Source organism: Mustelus asterias, chromosome 1 (genome assembly GCF_964213995.1).
Source record: "Mustelus asterias chromosome 1, sMusAst1.hap1.1, whole genome shotgun sequence".
In the NCBI taxonomy this organism is placed as follows: domain Eukaryota; kingdom Metazoa; phylum Chordata; class Chondrichthyes; order Carcharhiniformes; family Triakidae; genus Mustelus; species Mustelus asterias.
Window position 1 is genome coordinate 114,554,568 of NC_135801.1, and position 19,061 is coordinate 114,573,628.

Here is a 19,061-nt window from a genome sequence, read left to right on the forward strand (position 1 = left end):
TCATCCATTTGTTTCCAGCCACTTGAGCCAATTTTAGATCCAGCTTGTCACTTTCCCTAGGATCCTTTTTATTTGACAGCCGGCTGTTTTGTCAAAAGCCCTGCTAAAATCTATATAGACTACATCAAATGTGCTACCTCTAGCAACCCTTCCTCCCTTTTCAAACAATAGTGCAATGTTAACAGTCCTACAGTCCTCTGTCATCATGCCTGGAACTAGAGAGGATCAGAAAATGATAGCCAGAGCCTCCACTGTTTCCACCTTTGCTTCTCTTAGCAATTGGGGTACATTCCATCCAAGCTATCTATTTTTAAAGATGTTAAATCTCTTAACACTTCCTCTCCCATCTAATATTTCACATAAGTACAATGTCTGCATCATTCCTCTCTTGAATACAAAGGCAAAGTATCAAGAATCATGCTCATGGTCTTCTGCCTCCATACATTAGTTAACCATTTTGTTTCCTGCTCAGTCCTACTGTTTCCTTAATCATCCTTTTTCTCTTTATACGTCTTTGGGTTTTCTTTAATTTTGCTTGCCAGTATTCACCCATAGCTTCTCAGTGCTCTGCATCTGCTCAGTGGCCCCCTGGACCTTGGCACCAGGGAGGCAATATATCACCCTGGAGGGACATGCATCCTTGAACTACTATTGTTGGGGTCTTTACACTTTCCTGACCTTTGTCAGCTTTGCAAGCCACAAAGTCATCAACACCTGGTGGGTTTTCCACAGACCCACTCAATGGCACAGTGGTTAGCGCTACTGCCTCTCAGTGCCAGGAACCCGGGTTCGATTCCCGGCTTGGGTCGCTGTCTGCGTGGGGTTTGCATGTTCTCTCTGTGTCTCCGTGGGTTTCCTCCGGGTGCTCCTGTTTCCTCCCACAGTCCGAAGATGAGCGGATTAGGTGGATTGGCCATGCTAAATTGCCCCTCAGTGTCAGGGGGACTAGGTAGGGTAAATGCATGGGGTTATGAGAATAGGGCCTGGGTGTGATTGCAGTCGGTGCAAACTGAGTGAGCCGAATGGCCTCCTGCACTGCAATTCTATGACTGAGTATTATCTTTACTTAATTGTTCTCCCTTTTTCTGTTTCACTTTTCCATTCATTTATGTAAATTAAAGCAAAGCACTTGGCTTTTTTCATCTAATTAATGCTACTTCAAGTATGTGTTTCGCCAATTTCCCTTTAGTGTTCCTTTGTTCCCTGCTGGTTTTTATTCATATGCTTTATTTGCCTTTTTTCCACTATCCTATGTATTTTTATGCTTAATTGATGGAGTTCAACGTAGGGACATCTGATAGACAAGTCTCTCCATTCTGCCCCATTAAACTCAAATATAACTCAATAATAACATCTGGGGAACTGCACGTCAATTCTGAATGTAAGTGACTCTTCGCAGGCTGCTGCTAATAAAGGCTCAATGGTAATTTCAGATTTTGGAAATGCTTAGTTTTTACGTTAGCCCAACCATTAATAACACTCACTAAAGCTAAACTCCACATTCTAAGAACCTTTCACACTGATCTCTTGCTCAGGACTGTGCCAGATCTCTGTATATGTAACCCTAGGTGTCCCTTTATTTTAAGGATTGTACTTTTTGGCATACTTACTTCCACTATTTTTCAAAATGTATCACTTCTGCATTATCCACTTACCTGCTTACTCTGCGAACCTTTAATAACCCACTGCACTGCTCACAGTTTGCCACGATCCTTCATTTATCCAGATTTTTGAAATAGTGCCTGTGTACAAATGGAAAATGAAAGATCATTGACCAAATTCATGGGATGCACCACTCCACATCCTGCCAATCAAGAAAGCATCCAAATGCTGCCGTTCATTTTCTGTTCCTTAAATGTCACTTTAGTCACATGGCTATATTTTGTGGCGCAACTTTCTCAATGGAGCTCCAGCACCTTATTAGATATCCAATGAAAACTTCCAGGACAGTTTTAATTCTTGTGGTTTATAGTTGAACATTCCAGCATTTTATTTCCAGATATTTCTACAAGATGAAACGTTCCAATTGTGAAAAGATTACATTCTCTGATTCTGTGATTCAACTGAAGACGTATTAAGTAAATTTGTTCCATAAACAATCTAATCTCGAACTGCATTATACCAAATGGTATCCAAACCACTAAATCTTGATGATAATATTGTAGACGTTCTGAGTTCAAATATCAAGCTTGGCTGTCCCCACTGAAGAAAAGAAACTAGTTCAATAGGAACAGTTTAGAATCATAGCTCCTCGAGGCGGAAAACTCTGCATTTAGTGAGATAGAGGTGTTAAGTGTCTCTTACAGAAGCTGCTGAGTTCTATGTTCTTCAGTGTAAAATTAATACTGATCTGTCTGAGGCAAATTTCAATAAATGTCCCTTTTGCTGAATATAGTCTTCTGGCATCGGAACATTTCAGTGCGCAGTCAGCAGTTGGTTTTCAGACATTCCAAAATTGCTGCTAAGATTGGCATTATACTGTATCAGGAAGGAAATTCCTAACATTTCATTATTGTGCCTCGTGACAGACAAAAGAAAATTTTAAAACATGCACACTATTGTTGACAACATTTCTCTACTGACCAAAAATAAATTCATAACCATATCGATACTGAGCATAGGAGTGCATTATCCTAAGCCAATAGGTGTTTCATAGAATCATAGAAACCCTACAGTGCAGAAAAAGGCCATCTGGCCCATCGAGTCTGCACCAACCACAATCCCACCAGGTCCTACCCCCATATCCCTACACATTTGCCTGCTAATCCCTCTAACCTAGCATCCCAGGACACTAAGGGGCAATTTTAGCATGGCCAATCAACCTAACCCGCACATCTTTGGACTGTGGGAGGAAACCGGAGCACCCAGAGGAAACCCACACAGACACGAGGAGAATGTGTAAACTCCACACAGTGACCCAAGCCGGGAATCGAACCCAGGTTCCTGGAGCTGTGAAGCAGCAGTGCTAACCACTGTGCTACCGTGCCGCCCGTTTCATAACCTGCTGACACATTAGCACTGTTGCAAATAATTTTAACTACTGAGAAAAGGCAAATCTGTCAGATTCTGATATCATGCAACTTCTGTAAAAATGTATTTTGGGGTGCTGACGTTATATTCCTGCAGTGCACCCAAAAGTTGCATGTGGGAAGAAACACATCTGCCTGTTTTTAGGTCTCAAGTACTGCTTACTGATTTTCTGTACTTGAATCGTATTTCTGTAAAGAGTTTTGTAAAACCTTATTTCTGTAAGAGTTTTCTAAGAAGTACTGGCCAATATTTATCCCTCAACAGCATCACAAAAAGATAACCTGGTTGTATCACTTTTTGTGGGAACTTGCTGTGTGCAATTTGACTGCTACATTTCCTATATTATAACAATGGTTATATTTCAAAAATACTTCATTGGCTTTAAAGTGCTATGGAATGTCCTGTGGTCAAGAAAGGGGTGACATTAATGTATGTAAGCTATTCTTCATTATTTAATGGAATAGGGGCATCACTGGCATGATCAGCATTTGTTGCCCATTCCTAATTGCCCTTTGATTGAATAGCTTACCAGGCTATCATTTCGGAGAGCAGCTAAGAGTCAACTACGTATGACTCCAGGCCCACACATGTAGGCCAGACTTATGTAAGGAAGACAGATTTCCTTCCCTAATGGAGATTAGTGAGCCAGATGAGTTTTCCAATAGTCATGCTTACAGTTCCAGACTTTGTAATTTAAATTCCACTGGTGTCCCCAGAACACTAACCTGGGCTTCTGAATTACTAGTTTAGTGACGTTACCAATGATCCAAACTCACCCATGAAGAAAATACAAGTTATCAATTTTTACCAATCTTGTACATATTTTCCTGCTAATCCCAGCTCCAATTAATACCATTTTAGGATTTTAGGGCTAAATACATTACTTTCTAGCACTTAGTTTGTTAAAATTTTGACTTGTGGAAAGGTTACAAGCATATAGAACTAGGAGCAGGCCACTCAGCCCTTCAAGCCTGCTGCACCATTCAATAAGCCTATGACTGATCTGATTGTAACCTTGACTCCATATTCCCACCAACCCCCCGATAACCTTTCACCCCCTTGCTTATCAAGAGTCTACCTACCTTCATCTTAAAAATATTGAAGGACTCTGCTTCCACTGCCTTTTGAGGAAGATAGTTCCAAAGACATGCAACCCTCTGAGAGAAAACGTTTCAACACATCTCTCTCTTAAGTGAGCACAGGTTATCACAGATATCAATGTGCACATTTTTGGGGTTCGCATGCTTGATGTCAGTTGAAATGCTCAGATGCTCTGTCGATGTGGGTTGCTTCTGACCATTTATTGAAATTAGTGAATGATTGGTACAGGGAGATGGGACTTTCCTCTATGATGAGCCTATGTAAGATGCTCTTTCGCATAGTCGGTGCAGACTCGATGTGCTAAATGGCCTCCCTCACTGGAGGAATTCTATGATTCCTGTTAGGTATAGCACAGATTAAAAACAGAGTAAGAAACTGAAACAGTCCTAACCTCATTGACTCTTTTCTTACCATATTGCAATAGCATTCTTCCAAGAAATGCTTGCTGCAATGATTTTTAAGCCACTGCACAATTAAATTAAGCCATTCACATCTAAAGACCAAGTTCAATGTCGCAAAATAACATTGCGTTAGTTATCTCCCAATCCAAAAGCATCCCAGGACTTTCTTGTGCTGTTCGAGTATTACCTTTTGCAGTGCAGAACTCCCCCATGTTCAGATTTCTTATTGAGAAACAGGCCGTAAGGTCCAACTAATCTCTGCCAGTGTTTATACTCTACATGAATTTCATTAACCTTCTATTCATTTATCCTTTCATGAGTTTATCTAGATTCCCCTTAAATGCATCTATGCAATTTGCTTCATTTATTTGTTGCAGTGAATTCCACATTCTATGCAAATAAGTTTCTCCTGTATTCCTGATTGAATTTATTAATGACTTTCTTGTGTTTCAGCCCTTTGTCTTGGTTCCTCTCAGATGTTTCACCTCCCCACCCCCTCCTTGAGGGGAAACTCCTTTTCTACCTCTCCCTTATCTCAAACCCTCTAATCCCCTACAATTCCACTAGTGGGCCTTCCCCCTCTGCCTCATTGTGTTTTCATGACAATAGAGAATATAGGTGAAGAGTTGGGCTAATTCTAAGAGGGTTGGAGGAAGGCATAAAAAGAAATATCATAACTTCTAATGATCAAAGAAGGCCAGTTCTGATTCTTATGTTGAATGCATTGTAGCACATCCAAATTCCACCTTGCTCTAAGAGATGAGTGATAGGCCATTCAGCTCTGGATTCTGGTATGCCACTTGAGCAAGATCATGGCTGATCTATATACTAACTCCATCCATTTGCCTTGACTTCATATTCCTTAATATCCTTGACCTTGACTAAAAATTTAGCAATCTCCAATTTTAAAATTATCTAACTGAACTAGCATCAACTGCATTTGGTGGGACAGTTCCACACTTGCTGTCCCTTCTGAAGTGGTTTGTAACATCTGTAGTATGACCTGACTGGTTTGCAGGTATGTCCCCTTGTTCTAGACACCCCATCAATGGAAAGAAGTTTCTATATGCCCTAAAATTTATTTTCAAAACCCTTAAAAGTCCCCTTAACTTTCTATCTTCCAGAGGATGCAAACATGTCATCTCTCCTCATAATCAAACTCTTGGAGCTCTGCTAAGAATCTGTTTTGCACTCAGTTCCAGGCCAAGCTGCCTTCTTTGGAGCATTGCCCAGAACTCTGCCCAGTACTGCAGGTCAAACCAGGGCTTTGTATAGCTGAACCAAAATTCCCTCCACTTTACCTTTTAATCCTGCAGTTATAAACTTTGTATTAACCTTTTTGATTTTTTTTTTGTTACCTGTTTACTACCCTTCAGTGATCTGTGTGCGTGAATCCTGAATTTTTTTGAACTTCCACTGCTCCTAGCAGTTGACCATTTAAAATGCTGATCTATCCTTTTTTGTCTAAAATAGGTGCTCTCACACTTCACTGCATTGAAATCCATGTACCATGATTTTTCCTCACTGGCTTAATCTCCCAAGACCTCTCTGTCATTTTATGTTCACTGTGTGTGTTGCCATGGCCGCTGACATAGCCGTTGCGTTGACGTCAGACACAACCTTTTATGTTCCCGTCTATACTACTTAGTGACAAATCTTTGTTTTATTGGCAAACTTTCTCCAGCTGAATAATTCCAGGGATCACTGGATGAATAAAGTGATCCCCCCCTCCCTTGCTGCGTGTGTTACTTTCCTGATGAGCAACACACTGATACTTTCTCTGACCCGAGCACTTCTCACCCTTTCCTTTTGTACCTCAGATACACTCTGATGCAACTGACAAAATTTCATGTTCATAAATTATATTGAGTACTTTATCTCTGCAGATATCAAGTGATAACAGTGGACAAGTGGTTCTTGTGTTTTAGTGTTGTTTTAATGGAGTAATTTAGGGGCATAGAATTTTACAACGGAGAAAATGACACTCAGCTCAGTGCACCAACATCAGCTCTATTTTTCCTTAAATATTCATCTTCTTCCTTTTTTAATGGATTTTGCTTCCACTGCTGTTTCTAGCAAGGCATTTCATGTCCCAAATCTTCACACAAAAATGAAATGTTTTCTCTGAACAACTACTTTCATTCTTTTAGTCATGCTAAATGTGCACCTATTGGTTACTGACAGACTCAACTCAGTGTTAACATTCCCATCTTTTGAGTCAGATGCATGGAGTTTGAACTCCACTCTACACAGCCTTGGCCAGTGGATAAAGAGTTCTCACCTCTGAATACTTCTTTTAAAAATTCCTTTCTCAGAGTCACAAGGCCAATGCGTAGAATGGACAGGGTGAGCCCTTAATCCATCTCCTTGCTTGCTCCAAAAACCAATTCAAATTGAATCCAATTCATTTTCTCCACAAAAGAGACAACGGAGAAAATGACACTCAGCTCAGTGCACCAACATCAGCTCTATTTTTCCTTAAATATTCATCTTCTTCCTTTTTAATGGATTTTGCTTCCACTGCTGTTTCTAGCAAGGCATTTCATGTCCCAAATCTTCAGATGAGAGTGGAGTGGCGGTGCTCGAAACCCTGTCACACCTAGCTGCTCTCCTGCCACCCCCAATGTCAGGCTAATAGCCTGGCCTTTGTTAACAGAAGTAACCCAGAGTATGATAAAAACTGGAAGATCTGGGTTACCTGCAAGGTAAGAAGTCTCACAACAGCAGGTTAAAGTCCACCAGGTTTATTTGGTAGCAAAAGCCACTAGCTTTCGGAGCGCTGCCCCTTCACCAGGTAAGTGGGAGTTCTATTCAAAACAGGCATATAAAGACACAAATTCAATTTACAAAATAATTGAGACTCCTGTGTTGTCTCTGAGCAGAGACTGATAGCCAAGTTCCGCACACATGAGGACGGCCTCAACCAGGATCTTGGGTTCATGTCACACTGTCTGTAACCCCCACGACTTGCCTGGGCTTGCAAAATCTCACTAACTGTCCTGGCTGGAGACAATGCACATCTCTTTAACCTGTGCTTAACGCTCTCTCCACTCACATTGTCTGTACCTTTAAGACTTGATTACCTGTAAAGACTTGCATTCCAACCATTATTTTGTAAATTGAGTTTGTGTCTTTATATGCCCTGTTTTGAATAGAACTCCCATTTACCTGATGAAAGGGCAGCGCTCCGAAAGCTAGTGGCTTTTGCTACCAAATAAACCTGTTGGACTTTAACCTGGTGTTGTGAGACCTCTTACTGTGTTTACCCCAGTCTAAATCTAACGCCGGCATCTCCACATCATGATTACCTGCAAGGCACAGAAGAAAAGATGCAGTTAGCGAAGTAAATAGATGTTTTAATTTAAATAGTGGACAGAGGGATCACCGTACAAAAATGTTACTCAATATCGAAGTTGGGTATTTATGTAGAGGTTTATTTCGCATTCCTACTTACAGGTGCTTGGCTATAGTGAAGCCTTTACCTTTCAGCAGAAACTGAAATGAAAGCTTCACTCATGACTTGGCTGCTCATTGTAGTTCATGCATGTGCCACCCACATATGTTGGCTACTGCTGCAGTGTCGACTCTGGTAAATGTGAATCTGATTTAACAGTATATTTATAGAACAATGGATTAATGGCCCACCTGTTTATAACTTGAATTTCTTGGATGAGTTTACCTACATAAATGTGCTACCGGAAGGATATATGGAAGCATTCAATCAGCTTTCGGCGTTTTGCCAACCCGTTAGGCAGTGAGCAAGGTAACCTGCCAATTCTTCAGTGCGTGGGTTTCTAAATTCAACCTGCACCTTGAAATCTAAATTAAAACCAGTCACATCAAACGGTCAGGAAAATCATGCTCTGGTTTTGAAGAATCTTTGCACGATCCACACTTAAAAGCTATTTTTAATAACAAAAGTAATGTTGTTGTCCCTAAAGTTGGATTTGTTTTAACTTATCAACCCACATTTTAATTGCATGTATTTCTAATGAGGTTTGAAAATAGTTTTTTCACATTTTTTCTTTCAAAGAATGTTATTTCAAATGTTTGTCTTCCTATGTTGCAATGTTAATTATACTTCAGAAGTACATCATTGGGTTGTGAGCGACTTTGGGATATAGAGGGTGTAGAAGGTGTGAAATAAATGCAAGCTCTCCTTTTCCTAGGAGAGCCTTCCTAAAGAACTGACAATGGAGACTGAAATACCAGTTAACAAATTTATTAGCTTGTAGTGTAGAATCGTGCTGCCTCCACCAACTTGAATTATCTGAGTCATGCAGAATAAGAATGCCCCAGATTTGGTCCTGGGACTTTGCTGAGTTGACTGATCTCCGTTGAGATATCAGTAAGGGTTCTGTAATTTGGTGTCAGCACACTTGGTTTAGGGAAGGGAATGTGGCACAGGATTCCTAGTCCTGACTATAATCTTGGGCAATTTCTGGCAGAACATGTGATTTAGTGATTGAAATAGAGTACAATGCCATTAAGAAGAGAACCGAGAAAATTTGACAGTATTTTGTTTTCAAAAAAAGAAACTTCTTGTTGCAGTGTTGAAATGGTTTGAATATTTTAAAATTTTCCCCACCCTCAAAATAGGAATCAAATTGCCTACTTAACTTATTTTGATACTGCTTTTTCACATTACAATTCACTCATTACTTAATTTATTTAACTGTGATATTGGCTGCATAATCTGAAATGATAGTGGTATCCTGTTGAATAGAAATTAGTTGTATGGGATTAGAAAATGGGCCACATGTTTGGATTGCAGTTGGGAATTTGTTTTCATTAGGATTACATTGTATTTACAGTATAGAAACTCAGTTCTTAGTAGGAGGCGTTGGTGTAGTGGTAATGTCACTGGACTAGTAATCCAGTCACAGACTAATTCTCTGATGACAGGGCTTCAAATCCCACCAAGGCATCTGGTGGAATTTGAATTCTATTAATAAATCTGGAATTAAAAGCTAGTGTAATGGTGACCATGAAACTATTGTTAAAACAATCCATCTGATTCACTAATGTCCTTAAGGGAAGATAATCAGCTTTTCTGGCCTACATGTAACTCCGGAGCTACAGTGTGGTTACTGCAACAGAGTCTAAAAGGAATGAAACCGGACATACCACCTGGCTTCGACCTAGGCACTGGAAATGACACACCTAACCACCCTGCAAAGTTTTCTTTCTTAATATCTTGGGGCTTGTGCCGAATTTGGCAACAGTCTGACTTCTTCATACTCACAGAATCATATCTTTTAGACAATGCCCCAGACATTGCCATCCCTGAGTATGTCCTGTCCCACTGACAGGACAGCCCCAGCAGAGGTGCCGGGGCAGTGGTGTACAGTCCGGGCGGAGAGTTGCCCTGGGAGTCCTCAGTGTAGACTGTGGACCTCATGAAGTCTCATGGCATCAGGTCAAACATGGGCACGGAAACCTCCTGCTGGTTGCCACCTACTATTCTTTCTCTATTGATGAGTTAGTGCTGCTCTATGTTGAACACCACTTGGATGAAGCACTGAGGATAGCAGGGGCACAGAATGGTACTCTGGGTGGGGGGACTTCAAGTGGCTAGGTAGTACCACTGCTGACTGAGCTGGCTGAACGTAACTGCCAGACTGGGTCTTCAGCCGGTGATGAGAGAATCAGCAGGAGGGAAAAATCTACGTGTCCTCATCAATCTACCTGTCCACAACTGTATTGGTAGAAGTTATCAGCACACAGTCCTAGTGGAGACAAAGACTCATCTTCAAATTGAGGATACCCCATTGTGTTGTGTGGTACTACCACCATGCTAAATGGGATCGATTTCTAACAGATCCTGCAACTCAAAGCTCACCGCCCATGAGGTACTGTGGGCCATCAGTGGCAGCAGAATTGTGTATAATCACAATCTGTAACCTCATGGCCTGCACTTCCCCCACTCTACCTTTACCATCAAGGTGGGGATCGCCCCTGGTTCAATGAAGAATGCAATTAGGCATCCTAGGAGCAGCAGCAGGCACACCTAAAAATGAGGTGTCAACCTGGTGAAGCGACAACACAGGACTACTTGTATGCCAAGCAACAGACACAGTACAAGGTAGACTGAGCTAAGCGATCCCACTGATCAGTGAGTCGGACCTCATCTCTATAATCCTGCCACATCAAGTCCTGAATGGTAATTTTGCTGTTTGTAATTTATATAAATGATTTGGAAGAAAATGTAACTGGTTTGATTAGTAAGTTTGCGGAAGACACAAAGGTTGGTGGATTTGCAGATAGCGATGAGGACCATCAGAGAATACAGCAGGATATAGATCGGTTGGAGACTTGGGCAGAGAGATGGCAGATGGAGTTTAATCCGGACAAATGTGAGGTAATATATTTCCAGATAGGAAATATACAGTAAATGGCAGAACCCCTAAGAGTATTGATATGCAAAGGGATCTGGGTGTACAGGTACACAGGTCACTGAAAGTGGCAATGCAGGTGGAGAAGGTAGTCAAGAAGGCATACGGCATGCTTGCCTTCATCGGCTGGGGCATTGAGTTTAAAAATTGACAAGTCATGTTGCAGCTTTATAGAACCTTAGTTAGGCTGCACTTGGAATATAGTGTTCAATTCTGATTGCCACACTACCAGAAGGATGTGGAGGCTTTGGAGAGGGTACAGAAAAGATTTACCAGGATGTTGTCTGGTATGGAGGGCATTAGCTTTGAAGAGAGGTTGGAGGAATTTGGTTTGTTCTCACTGGAATGACCGAGATTGAGGGGCGACCTGATGGAAGTCTACAAGATTATGAGAGGCATGAACAGAGTGGATAGTCAGAAGCTTTTTCCCAGGGTGGAAGAGTCAATTACTAGGGGGAACAGATTTACGGTGCGAGGGGCAAGGTTTAAAGGAGATGTACGAGGCAGATTTTTTACACAGAGGGTGATGGGTGCCTGGAACTCACTGCGGGGGGAGGTAGTGGAAGCAGAAACGGTAGTGGCTTTTAAGGGACGTCTTGACAAATACATGAATAGGGGGATATAGTTCCCAGAAGGTTTGGGGGTTTTAGTTCAGTCGGGCAGCATGGTCGGTGCAGGCCGGTTCATGTGCTGTAATTTTCTTTGTTCTTTTGTAATGAACAATTAGCTGGAGGGGAGCCCTGCACATCAGTGCAAAAGTGTAAGCTGAAGCATTTGCAGCCACCTTCAGCCAGAAGTGTTGAGTGGGTAATTCATCTCGGCCTCTTCCTGATGTCTCCAGAATCACAGATTCAGTCTTCAGTCAATTTGATTCACTCTACATGATATCAAGACGCACCTGAAGGCACTGGAGACCGCAAAAGCTATGGGCCCTGACAACATTCTGGCAAAGCACTGAAGAGTTGTGTTTCAGAACTAGCCATACCCCAAGCCAAGCTGTTCCAGTAAATCTATAGCGCAGACATCTGTCTGGCAGTGTGGAAAATTGCGCAGGTATATCCTGGCCACAAAAAACAGGACAAATCTAACTTGACCTATTACTGCCCCAACCGTCTACTCTCAATCATCAACAAAGTAATGCAGTACGTCGTCAACAATGCTATAGAGCGGCACTTATTCAGCAATAACCTACTCACTGATACTCTGCAAGGGTTCCATCAGGGTCACTCCACTACTGGCCTCTTTACAGCATTGGTCCAAGCATGGACAAAAGAGTTGAATTCACAAAGTGAGGCGAGAGTGATTGCTCTTGACATCAAGGCAACATTTGACCGAGAGTGGTTTCAAAGAGTTTTAGCAAAACTGAAGTCAATGAAATCGGGGGGAAAACTCTCCACTGGTTAGAGTCATACCGAGCACAAAGGAAAATGGTGTGTTTGTGTTTGTTGGCGGTCAATCATCCCAATCCCAAGACATTGCTGCAGGAGTTCCTGATGGTAGTGCCTTTGGCCCTACCATCTTCAGTTGCTTCATCAATGACCTGCAAAGGATTTTGCAGAGAGTAACTCACCTCCTGACTCCCCAAAGCCTGTCCACCATCTAAAAGGCATACTCTCCACTTGTCCGGTTGAGTACACCTGCAGCAACACTTAAGGAGCTTTACAGTACCCAGGGCACAGCAGCCCACTTGATTGGCATCCATCCAAGTCCATATATTTTTAAAAATGCTTCTTGCCTCTACTCCTTGCTAATTGTATTGGTGTCTTCTGGTTACTGACCCACGCCTTCGATGAAAATAGTTTCTCATTTGTTATCGTCAAAACCCTTCAATTTTAAACATGCCTCAAGTCCTCCTTGAACCTCTGCTCAAAGAAGAAGCATCCCACCTGTCTCATGACCACTTTTGTATGCATGTTGTTATTGTTCCTTTAATCCATAGAACTATTGGGTCCCTGCAGTGCAGAAAGAAGCCATTTGGCCCATAGAGCACCAACTCACCGAAAGAGCATCCCACCCGAACCCTCCCCTCTGCTCTATCCCCATAACCCTGCACATTTACCATGACTAATCCACCTAACCTACATATCTTTGGACTTGAATATTGCTAAGGAGTCCATTATGTAAAACTTCATGAAGCACCATTCAGAGTTTTTGACTGGTAGTAGTTGTACAAGATACAGTCTGATGGTAAGCATGTTCTCATTGATAAATTACTAGGTTGTCATAAGACTGGTAATTAGAATAGAAGAATGCTTCAGAATGTAAAACAAAGTGAGTGTTAAAATGTCCATTGCAACTGAAGTCTTGGTATGGAATGTGCTTACATAGTCTCCTTCCTGTACCCCCTGTTCCTAGTTTTGTCTCTTTGACCCATTCAGATGCGGAGTGTCAGTGCTGAGGAATTCAAAACATGGGAAAACTATAGAGTAGTGATACTGGAGAACTTTATACTATTACTATTCTAGTTTATAGTAAAGGTCAGAGATGGAGAAGAGTTTTTTGGGTGTGTTCAGGAAAACTTTCTTGGTCAGTACAATCCCAGCCCAACAGGGAGAGTCGCATTGCTGGATCTGAATCTGGGGAATGAGTGGGCCAAGTGTCAGTGGGGGAATATTTAGGGATATAGTATATGGTTTAAGATAGCTTTGGAAATAGGCGAGGAACAAAGAACAGTACAGCATAGGAAACAGGCCCTTCGGCCCTCCAAGCCTGTGCCGCTCATTGGTCCAACTAGACCATTCGTTTGTATCCCTCCATTCCCAGACTGCTCATGTGACAATTTAGACTGAAACTACTGAATCAGCAAAGGGCCAATTTCAGGGGCATGAGAACTTTGGTATAGGTGAATTGGAATCGAGGACTATGACAAGCTGATGGAATGGACAGACGTGGCAGAAAAAGTTTGATACCGAGAAGTATGAAGTGATATATTTTGGCACAAAGAAAGAGGGGAAACAATATAAAATAAAGGGTAAAATTCTAAAGGAAGGGCAGGAACAGATATGATGGGATAAATCGAAACAAATCACTGAAAGTGGCAGGGCAGGTTGAGAAAGTGGTTAAAAAGGCATGAAGGATCCTTGCTTCCTATGTAGTGGCATAGAGTGCAAAAGCAAGGAAGTTATGATGAACATAAATGGAATACTGGTCTGCCCTCAACTGGAGTATTGTATACAATTGTGGGCACCACACTTGAGGAAGAATGTGAAGGCTTTAGAGAGGCTGCATGGTAATATTCACAGGAATAGTTCCAGGAATGAAGTACGAGTGGAAAGCTTGGAGAAACTGAGGTGGTGGTTCTTATAGAAGAGAATGTTGAGAAGAGATTAGTTAGAGGTGCTCAAAATCACAAGAGGACTGATAAGAGTGGATAGAGAGAAAATTTTCCCATTGGTGAGAGGATTACGAACCAAAGGACACTAATTGAAGGCGAATGACAAAAGAACCAGTGACAATATGAGGATAAATTTGATCTCTCATCAAATGCATAGCCTGAGTGAGAGCGTGCTGAAGGCAGATTCAATATGTGTTTCAAAAAGAAATTGGATATGGACCTGAAGAGAGAAAATTTGTAGGGGTACAGGAAAAGTGGGACTAGCAGAGTTGCTCTTGCTGAGAACTAGCATAGAGGTGAATGGCCTCCTTTTGTGTTATAACCATTCCAATAATTTCACTCATTCAAAGCCACAAACACAATTAAAATTGGGCCCTTTGTTTTTGCCACCCAATTAGTGCAAATGCTTTCGGATCAAGATCTGAAAGTCAGATGCAGACCACAAAAGCGTGCATACAGCATCTTTCAAGATAGCATGTGGCATAACGTGCTTTACAAATCAGCCACTGCATATGAATTGTATGAGAGCTGGACATGATGACTCCTCCTCCTAAGGCTAACTCTACTGCACTATAGTGATGGATATTATGTGTAAATTAAGATATGCATGTACTCATAAATCAGTAATATCAAAGCAAACTACTGCACATGCTGGAAATCAAATCCGAACAAAAAAAGCTGGAAATGCTCAACTGTACCGACAGCATCTATGGAAAAAACTGAGCTAACGTTTTGTGAATGACCTTGCATTAGAATATAATGAATCAGCCTAAACACACTCTTCAGTCACCATTCATACTCTTGTCTACCCAAGGGAGATTCCCAATGTAATCAAATTGCCGGATATGTGCTGCTTTAGATTGTGCCCACCAGAAACAAAGTTAATGCTTCATGAACATGTTTCATATGGCCATTTACAAAAGAGGACTTTGGTTCCAATATTCTAGGCTAGATTTTGAAGTTTGTTGTTCATTCAATCATGCCATTAAGTTCCTATGTCAGTTATTTTAAGGATGACATTTTTATCTGGAGGTGAACTTGTACCTCTGTCTTTAATGTTCTGTTGCATCTGTATTTTCTTGTGGCATCTGTTACAGTATATGCATAACAACATGATTTTATTCTTGTTTTTAGTGGACCTCCAACATACAACAGCCGCACTGCTGCTCCATTTGGTTATGCAACCAATGGTAAGTGCATCCTGCAGTTTTGCCCGAGTTATTTGAAAAAATGTGCTTCTGAACATTTATCAAACAATATGTTCAGAGACTTTTCTTGTGTAAATTAAGGTCTGACAACTTCTGATTTCACATTTTCATTTGGAAGTTTTTAAAATCTATTTTTGTTTAATTTCAGTGTTGAGTGATTATAACATCATTGAGGGCTTCTGGCTTGGAAGAGCTATTGAATTGGATAATGTAAAAGATTTGGATCAATGTACATTTTTGTTGACTATACCTTTTATTGATTAATAATTCATTAAAATACAGCCTGGTGTGAAATATAAAATTAAAAGTTAGAACTGCTTTCATTGGAACAAAGGAGATTAAGGAGTGATTAAAAGGGAGTGACAAAGTAGATAGCAACTGGCTGTTTGCTTTTGTTGAGGGATCTAAAACAAGATATGGATGTAAGATTAAGTGGAAGAGATTTGGGTCACAAAGCAGTAGAAACCCAAGTACCAAAATTGGTAGCTGAAGCAGAGAATGCCAACATTTAAAAATGTATTAAGTGGCTGAATAGATTGGTAAAGGGTTGGAATTAGTAGATACATGGACTCGGACTACCGCTCAATTGGGGAATGAACACCAACACAGGCAGGTTACGAATGATTGATTTTTCAATGCTGTAATTGTAAGGAACATATTAATTTGATGAGTTAGCATCAAATGTTCTTTCAAATCAGTATGCAAATTGTCATCACATGGTTTAAATAATCTTTTAAAAATTTCCATTGGAAATGAAATTGAATTACTTCGAAAAAAGATTTATGTAATTAATCATTGAGAAATTATATACATTTTTAGGTTGTACATGATGTATTGTTTAATGGTTTTTATTATGTATGTGTATTTTCAAAATTGTTCTCTGTATCTGGGTGTTGATGGCAAGGCTGCAAATTTGCCCATTCCTACTTATTATTTACCTGAGTATGTGGTGAGCAGGTTAGCTGACTTTTTACATTTAGTGAGTGACTTTCTAGGCTAACAGTCAATTACACTGTGTGGGACTGGTGTGATTTTTATACATGTAGAAATATGTATATATTTATTTTACCCACACGCGCACACACAGGCTATTTACAATCTATATTAATTACTTAGAGACCAAGAATAATGAAGTTTGCTGATGATCCTGTACTGGATGTGTAGACAGGTTAGGTCAGTGGGCAACAATATGGCAGATAGAGTGTAACATAGGAAAATGTGAAGTTATTCACTTTGGTCGTAAGAAAAAAGCAGAATATCTTTTAAATGGTAAGAAACATCTCACAATTGATGTTCAAAGAGAGTTGGGTGTGCTGGTACAAGGAACAGCGAAAGTTAGCATGCAAGTGTGACAAGCAATTAGGGCAAATGACATATTAGCCTTTATTGCAAGGGGGATTGGTGTACAATAATAAAGAAGTCTTGCTACATTTGTACGGGGTTTGGTGACAACACATCTGGAGGGCTGTGTGCAGTTTTGGTCTCCCCATTTATGAAAGTATATACTTGCATTGGAGGCAGTTCAGTGAAGGTTCACCAAATTGGTCCCTGGGATGAGGGATTGTCCTATAATGAAAGGTTGAATGAATTGGGCTGAGAATGAGAGTTAATCTCATTTAATGTATAAAATTCTGAAGGGGCTTAATAGGGTGAATGCTGAGAGATTGTTTCCATTGGTCGTGGAATGTAGAACACAGGGGCACAGTCTCGGGATAAGGGGCCAATCATTTAGGAATGAGATGAGGAGAAATTACTTCAGTGAAAGGGTTATGAGTCTTTGGAATTCTCTCCCCCAGAGAGTTGTAGATGCTTCATCGTTGAATACATTTAAAGCTGGGACACGCCCGCACGCACACGATTGGACTTTTACAAACATATTTTGTTTACATCAGTGCTACCCCACACATTATCATATGTGTTAGCTCAGACTTTGCAGGCAATAGCAAATGAATGGTACAAGCTGTTTGTTGCATTTGCCCTCAGACCTGCTGTGGGTTTTTGCAATGAAAGTTGCAGTAATTAGAAATCCAAAATCGTCAGGGCAAGCACTAGGGTCTGAAGCAAGCAGTGTCAGTTAAAATATTTAATTCGATACCAAGTCACACTCAGAAAGCAAGAAAAAGGAATGAAATATGGCATTAGGAGAGAGATAAGAATTGTTTTTATAGAGTGCTGAAACTGTGGAACTTGCAACCACAGGTAATATTTAAAGGGATGCTAAACAACATTAAGAATGGAATAGAGGGTTGCGATGATGATTTGGCTGAGGAATGATAACAGGAAGTTTGAGTGGAGCTTGCATGTCAACATGGACTGATTGGGCCAAATGGCCTTTTTCTGTGTGTATATTCTTTGTAATCCTATGTGAATCTCCAAATATAATTAAAATCTGATGGAATAAGTCTCCATACTTCCAGAAATTACTTTTCACTGCCAGTTTGGAAGTAATTATGATTTACTTGGCCATTAAAAATTCCCTTAGACTGCAACAAGCAATGTTAACATTTTCTGTCATGTTTAGTGCTGATAGCTGCTCCATTATTTTTACCGCAAACACACTAGGCCAGTGAATTTGAGCTCAGCACCTTGGTTATTTCTTTAGTCAATATAATTCCATATTTATTTCTTTCTTTCGCATTTCTGTCTTTTAGATTATGGTAATCTGACGTATCCCAATATCCCAGTTTCTTCTTCCTGGAGTACCTTAATTGACAACAACAACAAACAACCATCGCAACAACAGCAACCACACTGGGATTATTATCCCAGGAGAGAGAGGGAAAGAGAGCGTGATCGTGAACGAGAACGCACGAGGGAGAGAGACCGAGAGCGGGACAGAGACCGGGACCATGAGCGAGAGCGTGACCGCAGTCCTAATTCGAGTGTTTATAATGGGTGAGTTACTAAAATTTATTTGTGATATTTATTGTTCTTAGTATCTGCAGTGCTACTATTTACAATGCATCATTCACCTAAAGTATACTGGTCAATTATCTTTTAACTTCCATATCTGTTAGTTTGGGAGGGTCTAGCTTTTTCACGATTTATTATGTGATATTTGTGTTCATTTGTGCTGAATTCTATTTTAATTTATGTGAACTAGTGAAATGGGTAGCAGGGCATTGTCTTTGTTTCTTTAATAAATTGAATGCTGAACATCAGACCTGGCTGTATGGCTTGTAGTAATTGAGCTGTTGACTGGTAAGGGAAGGGTATTGACGAACTTTCCTTCCTCTTAAACTAGAGCATCCAGTTCTTTTTATGATTCAATTATGTCTCTATTGGTCTCACACAACTAGCAATGGAGGGCAAAATGCAGTCATTTGTTAGAGACATGATACTTAGTTTATAAAATAATTGTAAATGTGACCGTATAACCAGCCTTAAAATAATACTGGAGGTATTAATGAAAGTTTGAGAAAATTATGGATTTCACTGAGATGGTCCAACAATAGAATGCTTAATTCATTGACAACTCAGACTGACAGATACTGTTGCTTTGGTTGCACCACTGTACTTTGCTGCTCATTGATGATGGTCTGGGAATGTTTTGATAGGTAAGGGTATCAAATGATAAAGAGCGATGACAGCC

The 19,061-nt window shown here is 40.6% G+C and overlaps 1 protein-coding gene across 10 annotated transcripts in view; it reads left to right on the plus strand.

Moving 5' to 3' along the window:
* fip1l1a (FIP1 like 1a (S. cerevisiae)) overlaps window positions 1-19,061 on the plus strand; it is a 75,516-nt gene that overhangs the window by 43,715 nt on the left and 12,740 nt on the right. For all 10 annotated transcript variants that reach the window (XM_078217242.1, XM_078217219.1, XM_078217250.1 and 7 more), the window contains 2 exons: window positions 15,396-15,451; window positions 18,121-18,364. In XM_078217242.1, coding sequence (XP_078073368.1) covers window positions 15,396-15,451; window positions 18,121-18,364 — 300 coding nt within the window. The remainder of the gene's footprint in view (window positions 1-15,395; window positions 15,452-18,120; window positions 18,365-19,061) is intronic.